The 9,519-nt window shown below is 40.7% G+C and overlaps 1 protein-coding gene across 3 annotated transcripts; it reads right to left on the bottom strand.

Moving 5' to 3' along the window:
* Positions 1 to 894: 894 nt before the first annotated feature.
* Positions 895 to 6,901, bottom strand: LOC115680759 (arogenate dehydratase/prephenate dehydratase 1, chloroplastic-like). 3 transcript variants are annotated; one of them, XM_030604591.2, is made up of 11 exons: positions 6,214 to 6,900; positions 5,375 to 5,442; positions 5,136 to 5,228; positions 4,444 to 4,644; positions 4,219 to 4,299; positions 4,042 to 4,137; positions 3,268 to 3,345; positions 3,085 to 3,174; positions 2,927 to 2,994; positions 2,029 to 2,110; positions 895 to 1,583 (listed from the first exon to the last, which is right to left on the bottom strand). In XM_030604591.2, exons 1-11 carry the CDS (start codon positions 6,482 to 6,484, stop codon positions 1,527 to 1,529), a joined length of 1,185 nt encoding a protein of 394 aa, XP_030460451.1. In that variant the 5' UTR covers positions 6,485 to 6,900; the 3' UTR covers positions 895 to 1,526. The 3 variants fall into 3 exon arrangements, with proteins under 3 accessions (XP_030460451.1, XP_056158251.1, XP_056158250.1); XM_056302276.1 differs by having other exon boundaries at positions 6,210 to 6,339; XM_056302275.1 differs by lacking the exon at positions 2,029 to 2,110 and having other exon boundaries at positions 6,214 to 6,901.
* Between the last annotated feature and the right edge of the window lie 2,618 nt (positions 6,902 to 9,519).

The raw sequence follows: 9,519 nt of genomic DNA, 5'->3' as shown, positions 1-9,519 counted from the left end.
TTAATCCCAACTCACATGGGCTTAACGCAACTCTAATCGAAGTCCAGAACCTTCTTTTCCCTTGTAAATTTTGGCCACAAAGGTCCCCATAGGCTTGGCCGAGTTTGATTTCTCTTGTGAGCTCAATTAAGGTTAAAATTCTCAATAAATTTCAGCCCTAAATATATGGATTTAACCCATCTCATTAAAGCTCAGAAGCTCACTTTTCGTATGTGATTTACCGCTACTGTCACCCCATGCTTGGCCCAATTTTGCTACTCCTCATGGGCTCAGTCCATAATCCATCGCCGGTCTAATTAAAATGCGATTTTTCTGATTTTATTTATATGCCATGAAATGCTTCTAAAAACCATATTCAATCTCATTTAAAGTTATTTTTGCTAGGGGTCGGGATTGATCCCTAATTTTCTATGCAATAAATTATTATATAATTAACCAACGGTTCTTTCTACTGTTGCTAATCATAACATGAATGAGAACCCGTCATCAAACTTAAGATAAAGCAAGACTTCAGAGTATGTTCGGTTTGATAAGACTTACTTTTAACTTTGGGACAGCTCTGCTCCTTATATCGGGTTACGAAATGAGAGCCGGAATGGCATTAAACATTCAAAGTTGACACCTATAAACCTTGTGTAGAACTCTTGACATTTTTCAACATTTTGATTCAACCACTTGGATGCCAAAACCATCCATACGCAGGAAAAGGTCCGGCATGTTAATCTCACGCCATTCCTTAGTTACGACCAAATGCAGGAGTAATGCCAATTCCGTTCTATGTCTCGCCCAATTTCACTACGAACTCATTCCATTTGCCATTTAACTCCATTCTGTCGCACCTAACACAAGTATAATAGAATTCCAAACGACAAGCATGATCTGACTTTTCTGTCGGAGTCCGAATAAGAACTGGCCACCCACATGCACTATTATCTTCCACAGGAGGAAGGAATAGCTAGATGAGAATTTAGTATTTACAAAGCATACTTTTCAGATTTAAAAGAAAACTTCCTCAGCATAGCACGAAGAGGGAGCACATGAACAATGCAGATAGTGATGACAAAGAAAGAATTAACTTCATTGGTTCATTAAAAGGAAAACCTGTGACCTGTCTTGTAGCTGATGAAGAATTGATCGCCCCCGCAAATAACAAATCCACGTGCACCATGCCTGCATGATCCTCTAGAAGATATCTCAAAAGCTCACAATCTAAAACACAGGCTAAGCATTCAACACGACGCTGTTTCCCCTCTGCTTAGCATGCATAAGTGCCTCGCCAAGGTCCCAACATACCACTATCTAGCAAGTAATATCCTATAGCCCTGCCTATCCTTTTGCTCCTGTAGTTGGGCAGTTAACCAAGGCAGAATGGCCGTTATCTCACTTGGGTGTATAATACCGATCCCACCTCAGTGAATGACGAGTGGATAATGTGAGCTTCAAGCCGACTCAGATTTCTAAAGGGTTGGCATTCTCATCCATGATTTATGAGGATAACAGTGATATGAAGAGGCATGAACAAGCAACTAAACACTCGTGTCCATGGGATAGCAACCAAGTACACGCAGAAAGGTTGCGAATTCCTGCATAGAGGTAGTGAACTCGTCATAGTTGCAGGTTATGCCAGCATAAATGCAGAAACCACGTATGGGTAAACTACAGTTACCTGACCAATTTTCAATCTAAGATGAATATAGCTTTCCAATGGAACTCATCAATGTCAGCATAGAAAAAATAGATTAATGTACTTGGAGCGGGCAACAGTTGCTGTGATGGCCGTTATTTCACAGTCCGAACTCTGATTCGCTGATCTCTCTTATTCAACAATTGAAGTGCTGATTAACCAAATGCAGTTAAACATTTTTCGTTTTATTGTTGAAAGGTTCACCAACTTAATTGTCCATGGACCTTAGTGTTTTCATTTTCCTTCTCGGGTTTTTTTTGCAGCTGAAACTTATGAATACTTAGATAAGGCTAACAATCAAGCAAAAAGAATATCTCTCGTGATGAGAATGATGATGATAATACCTGCAGATGTCCTAGAGCATTTTGAGCACGGGTATCAGCCATAGAAGCCTCAAAGTCAATGTAAAAGAGGTAGTCAAAGTATCTGCCAAATTAGGGCCATCAGACCGCATATATTGTTTGACTTACTACACATAGAAGCATGCACTATACAGAGGGTGAGTGCAATGACAAAGTATGAATTTGACAATAGAGGAGTCAAACCATATATAGGGAAATCAGGATGCCCAAAAAAGGCAACACTTTGAAAAGGCAGCACACATTAACAATGTGGAGATCTAAAAATTTTAGAGGATTTATATAGAAAATGGGCATTTCCTATGTTTATGGATGTAACTATCAATAAATATGTTCCGTTGGGTCCTTTTCTGGAATGCCAAGACGATTGATTCTTTTCTGTGGGAGGAAGCCGTGATCTGCAGGTTAACATGGAGAGGGCGAAGTAATCTAAAAATTTTAGAGGATTGGCATAGAAAATGGGCATTTCCTATGTTTTATGGATGTAACTATCAATAAATATGTTTCGTTGGGTCCTTTTCTGGAACGACAAGATGATTGTTTCTTTTTCGTGGCTGGAAGCCATGATCTGCAGGTTAACATGGAGAGACTTTACTTCGCCCTTGGGAACAAAATAAATGTGGACAAAGCAGCTGTTCTTTCCCACAAAGATCTTTTCCTTTTGACTTGTCAAAAAGAAAAAAAGAAAAAATTCGTTTGGACATTTGCTGTATGACATATTTCCAGACATCTATGCTTCTAAATATCAGAACACAATTCAACTTAAACTACTCAACTTCAGAGTCCAAGACTCCCAATTTCCCTATTAAAATAATTCAAAAGGATGCAAAGTCATGCAGTATAGGATCAAATTATCTAATGGAATAGGAATCTAACAACTCACTTGGCACTTCCAGTATTGGAGTCATCAACAACTCTAAGCGGTCGCTTTCTCTGTGGCCGGCTTTCAATCTGACATTATGCGTTTCATATTCAGGTAAAAGTTTATTTTACCAAGTCACGCAAATCTAATATAAGCTAAAGAAAGCCTTGCAGACATACCTTTGTCAAATTTATGCCCCTCAAGGAAAATACAGCCAAGGCTTTAAATAACACACCAGGGCCTTCTTCCAAAGTGAAGACAATACTCGTCTGGGAGGAAGGGTGGCCAAATTAGAATTAAAAAAATTTCACTCAAAAATGAAAATAGGTAATGCATGTGTGTCCAAAGCTGCGAAATGTCACCTTAAAAGGTTTGTCAGTCCTTGGTATAATGGGATCTCGTGCTAGCACAAGAAAACGAGTGACATTATCAGAGTCATCCTGCAAGGTGCATAATTATTAGGTAGTGGAATACTAAAGAATGTGACTGCACTCATTTTGCAATAACATGTTCAAGTCATGTGAAGAGGTGAAGATAAGTCAGAAACTGGTACGATGTCCATGCATTGCTGTAGGATCCATCCACTACTAGCCTGCTTTGGTCATCAGTTCTACAAGAATCTCAACTAGCATTCTTCATGTTCTCTTTTGTTTAATTAAGAACATAGGTCCCGGTGACAGTTAGAGAATGAAACAGTGCCCACCGTAGATGGTTATGTGTTTGTATTTCTACTTCTTCTCTTCTTGTACTTATTCTAATAAAATAGAACAGTTCTTTAGTAGTTCGAGTTTTCTAATCCACCTCTTGGAACCGCCATTATCCTCAGTCAAGACTACAATGAATCAGCAAAACTTTTTCACGAAAACAACAAGAAGTCTTTACTATATTAATAAATACCATGTCAATCCTCCTCCACAGTATCAAATATACGAGATCAACACTAATTTTGATTTCTGTTAATAATACTTCTGCACTAGTTCTGCGAAGATCTAAACCACGAGAGAAGGCCAAGAAAACAAATGAAACTTTTAGAAAGCCATATTTCGTCATATCAGGGATAGGAATGAGAGAATTAATATTCTAAACAAAAGGAAGGAGCATTTGTCAGTGTAATGAAGTACAAGAAAAACAGTCACCTGGATTCTTTCTGCAAGTATATTAAGCCCATAAATATCTGCTGCCCGAGCACTTGCAACAACTCCAGCATCCCTCAGTTCATTCAATGCTACAAACTACCAAATCTAATGTCAAGAACAATCGGTACTGTTCAGTGCAGAAGAAAAAGGCAACCCAACTTATAATCTATGGCATACCTGAGCAGCGCCAGCTGTACTATCAACACTTTCTCGGGTAACACCTAACCCGGTCAAAGCATTATCGCTTAGAGAAAGCGCCTGCAAGGGGAAATGGATTTCGCAATACATAAAGGTTCTGTCTTTTGAAATTTCAGCCCATAATAGTCCTGCTGCTGATTGCATATACATCACATAAAGACATGATTAAGCATTGCTTTTTGACCGATCGGATAAAAATCTCACCTGTGGATGGCTTAAAACACGTTTTAACTGCTCTGCTCTAACACCTGGAAGAGCCAATAGACAGAGGTTGACAGTCATCTGAACTTCCCCTACTATGTGAAGTCTGTGTCTGAGAAGTAAATCATAGTTGCGGTGGAGGCTTCCGCCAGAAGAATTCTCAATGGGAAGAACTGCTTTATTAACTAACCATAGTTCGACAGCCTGCAAAAAAAATTAAAAAGGAAATGAGGAGGAAAGCTGATATCCATTGATATGTGTGACCATGAAATTGGAATTCATACACCAGGGCCAGTTTGGCAAATTGTACAAACGGTTGTGTTAACTAGTGCCCCCTAGTTAGGTGTGTGTATATATATACACACACACACACACACACACACACACACACATTTATATATGTATATATATATTGAAATGATTCAGTCTTCAAGGCACTGATTATGCATAACACGAGGGCAATCGGTGCATTGAAAGTTGAAAATTTTCTTAATTGGTTTGTTAACAAGTGCCTACACCAGGGCAAGTTCTCACACAGCTGAAAATTCTGTAAGATTGTTTAAATAAATTTACATGCTTCAGCATTTTGCAGGGTGGCACGTTTTCTCTTGTCATGGCCTTGAGAACTACAAAAAGATATGTGGTCACTTGCATTGCTACTTCTACGTGCAAGTATCTGTATGTTGATTCTGAACCTTAAAAGCATCTTCAAACTCATCACAAGGAACAGTCTCACAGTTGGGATATGCTTTAAGAGCAGCATCCTCGCTGAATGAACCAGGTACCCCCTGCAATGTGTTTTCAGCATATATTAGATCATAGACTCTGTCTCAGACAATGTATTCATCCTCATTTTACTCAACTTCATTTTCCTGTTTTCTTATGCTTTCCCCAACTCCACTGAAGCAAAAGGAAAAACTGCGCAAATGATTACCTTGAACGATATCCGCATTTTCGACTTATTCTCTGGAGTAGGAGAGAAATCAGAAACAGTCAAAGGCCCTGCATTTATTGGAGAAATAGAAATATCAGGATGCACGTGGTTAGACAAGGCAGTATAGATCCCATCACAGTATGCAGTTGATAGCAAAATCCTGTGAACCTTACACAACTTAACATCTTAAGCAAATTCTGGGTGACAGGTCAAGGACAGGCCAAAGTATAGAAAATAGAAAGTCGCTACAAGCTCAGATAACAAGACCCTGACAGGTCACCCTGGTTTGAAGAATAAACCTATAAAAGATGCTTATAATTGGGTCCTTTCTTAGATTGCTTCACCCCGTCAATGGAGCAGTTAAATTTAGAAGTCAGTTTAGCCTATCCAAATTATCATCTCTCTCCTTTGCTGGGATTGCAACATCTTCATCGTGAAACGTAAGTCCAATTACAGAAATCCATAGTTAAAACTTGTCCATCAGCATTACCAGCATCTATGCCCTCAGAAAGCTGAACTCACAATCTTTCACGCAAGTCGATTCCAATGTGAGCTTCAATCCCTATAGACAGTTTTGAAATTCCACTAGTATAAAACATTTGCAAATGAAATAACTGTATGCAGGCAAGCTCAACTCCATCACATAAGACCATGATTAAACACCAATCCAAGCTCCACAGGCAATCCATTTCTAATCTTTTACACCAAAATTTTCACACAAACTATTAGTTAGAAGTCGAAGCACGAAAAGAGAGACTTCAACACATCATGTGTAGCTCGGAACAATCACTTCGGATAGAAAAACAAGTAAACATAGGAAACTTTTCCATGTTACCCACTGGGAAAAGAAGCCAAGTCCTTGTGCAATCTCTTGGAAACACTCGTCTCCGTCTGGTCAACGACCCTGCGCAATTCAGTGGCCGACTTCGACGAGCCATCGTCCTCGGCGGACCTGATCGCCCGCCGGACCGACAACCCAGAAAAGCCACCGAAGCACGCCCATTTAAGCGACCAGACCCGTTTCGGCGCGACCCGAAAACGCCCACCACGACCCAGTTGCCAAACATCGCTGGCGCTCCCCAACACGACCGAATTTCGCACCGTCGTCATCGCAAAGAGAAAGGGAGCTCCCGACAAACGACCCTTCGTCGTCTACCGCATTAATTCGCCGAGGAAAAAGGAAGAAAAACGAATCCGCCGCGCCTTTGTCGCTGGAACGAGGGATTGAAAAACACGAATTCTTGAAACAGAGGATCTGGACAGGTGTGTCAGTGTCAGAAGGGGGTCCGACAACGTGGGCGAGAAAGCATACGAGCGCATGAAGCAGCACACGGCGGTGGGGAGCATTAGGTGAACATTTGTTTGTGCAGTGCACGTTTTCTTCTTGGAATCAGATTAGACTTGGATGGGTAGATGGATAGGCACGGACAAGTGTACACCACTTGTCTGCAATTTCTCCATTAGCAAAGCTATGGTGGGTTTGATCAAAGCTTTAGGTACATAGAGAAAGTTGTTGAGAAAGTTCTTGAGATGGTGAGGGAATACTTTATGGCAGTCCATACATGAAATATTGCAATGAACAAACAGCCAAAAAGTCTTTTTTTTTTTTTTTATGGAATAAGTACACCGGAAGTCCGCCCGCAGCGGCTGCGTTGGCTTGCGCTCTTGTCCCCCCACGAGGGGATTGGAGTTCGAACCCCAGCGTAGTCGTTAGGGATTCTTAAATGTGGCGCCGTGGTGGTGGGTCCTGCGCTAGCGTCAACCCAGGTTTACCCCTCCGGCTGTCGGCCGTGCGGGGGGTTCTTGGGTTATAAAAAAAAAAAATAAAGTCCCGAAACTTGTTACGAAAGTACTATTGAGCTCTACAACTTTAAAAAAAATGCATTCAAGTCCTAAAAATTATTACGAAAGTGCAATCGACTTTTAAAACTTTTTAAAAAAGCAATTAATGAAAGGACTTTATTAAATCAATTTAACAAGCTTTAGAACTTAATTGCACTTTTTGAAAGTTTTTGTGACTCAATTGCATTTTCGTAATAAGTTTTAGGAGTTAGTTGCACTTTTTAAAAGTTTTATGCAATTAACAAGTTTTAGAACTTCAATGCACTTATCCCTTTTTTTTTATTAACGGCTTACGATAGCTGTTATTCATAATCCAGCTGTTATCAAATCTTTTGAGAGAAATGGTTTCTTCAAAAATGGTGGAAGCTTTAAGATGTAACGATTATTTTTTTTCATTAAATCAAAGGAGGAGAACCTAAAGCTTTCTCGTCTTTTGCAATCAATATGATGCAATGCAATGGAACTGAAAGGCCAAACCAAATGACATTTAGGAAATATTTGTTTTGGTTAGACCAGTTCCTTTGCGCGCGCTATGTTATGTGCTCGATTAGAAATAGATGTTTTCTATGATTGTTAACCGACATCATGGATATGAACTTCAAAACAGAGGAATAGGGGGTTGTCGGTAACAGTGTGGAGATATTTATCCTTTTAATGATATATAATGTTCTTTTTTATTTTTCTATATATTCGAGAAGAGATTATTAGGGTGTCATAATCATATGAAAAGTGCACGCCAACTTTGATGGTCGGTCCTGTAATATTGATCTAAATATTACCATATGTTTATATCGAAAGACTTTAGTTTTGTCAAACAAATATTCTTTTTTTTCTCCCGTTTGACCTTTCGGTGATGATATATTATGCGATGTTTAAAGAAAAAAAGGGATAAATCGTAGTCGCACCTGATGACTGATAAAAAGAAGAAGAAGAAAAGTCAACAAATCAAATATTTGCTTTGCCCAGGTTGCCTTGAGGACAACCAAGTCAAGATTTTCTTTTCTTTCTTTTTCTTTTGCCTCGAGGGTGAACAATGTCCAGCAACATTTTCGAATTTGTGTTTAATGTCGATAACATATGTTCATTATGCTCCGAGTAGTTAGGCCACTATTAGAAGCTAAATTTGTTCGATATATGTTGACACCTAAATTTTGACTAACCATTTAGTGATTAATTGCATAGAAAATTAGGGATTAAATTTTAACCCCTAAACAAAAACGTCAAAATCGCATAGCATATAGTTTAGGATCATATAATTTAATTGCATTCCGCATCGGACCGGCGGTGGCGAGAAAGCTGAAAATTCATCGCGTAAACCGAGCTCGAGCACTCGGCTCACTCAAGTTATTGGGGGCCAAAATTCACAAGTCTAAAAGGCTTTGGTTGTTTTAATTTGAGCTTAAATCAGCCCGAATTAATTTAGCCCATTTGGAATTAAAATTAAATTAAATGATAAAGTCTAAGTCTAAGCCCATTAGGACTAGAAAGCCCAGTTAATTAACCTATGCGTCATAATCATGGGGCTCTCATAATTTTCACGACCACAGAGAGAGTCATCCGTGAGAGGAAGAGAGCGAAAACACATGTGAGAGTGAGAGTGCAAGAGAGAGAGAGAGACGGTCGCGCACGCGCCAACCTTCACCGCACCGCCTCGTGCCCGTGCCGTGCCACCACCTTCCTCGCGGCCAGACCTGCAGCCACGAGAGTCCCGAGCCCGCCTTGCCCACTGCCAGCGCTATCTCAGCCCAGGCGACGAAGCTGCTGATCCGACTACGAAAGAGCGACCCGAGCTACCCAACGATGTTGCTTCTCTGCTGCTTTCCCCCTCGACGACGGTCTTCGTTCCACACGACGAGTCAAACCGTGAACTGCTTGTCCGTGAGCGAGTCTCATCCTTCAACGGCTCTTAGCGGGGTGTCCAACTCTTGGACGACCATCTCACACCCTTCGTGCGCACAAGAACAATGGCCGAGTAAATCGAAAACAGAAAAGAAAATAAGAAGCGGTGGATTGTTGAAGAACGTGGATTCCTCGGTAAAAAACTCACGGATTGGTCAAGCTTGGAATTAGTGGGCCTGCACGATACAGGTAGTGATCTTGAAGAGAAGAAAAATTATAAGTGGAAGGGCAATTTGCGAAGTCATTGAGGTCCCCCTTCCACGAGTCAAGCCGAGGCATCCATCAAGCTCCATCATCTGCAGATTTCCAAGCCGAGCCAAGCACTAGCAGCAACCCGCCGTTGGTCCCCTGGCCACGAGCCGCCGTCGGCCACATCGTCCGATCCACGATCCCGATTTACTGGT

This window comes from Syzygium oleosum, unplaced genomic scaffold, assembly GCF_021117445.2.
Source record: "Syzygium oleosum isolate NSW1041296 unplaced genomic scaffold, Sole_v2.1 Sole_v2.23, whole genome shotgun sequence".
Lineage (NCBI taxonomy): Eukaryota > Viridiplantae > Streptophyta > Magnoliopsida > Myrtales > Myrtaceae > Syzygium > Syzygium oleosum.
This window is presented reverse-complemented; position numbering and strand designations above follow the sequence as displayed.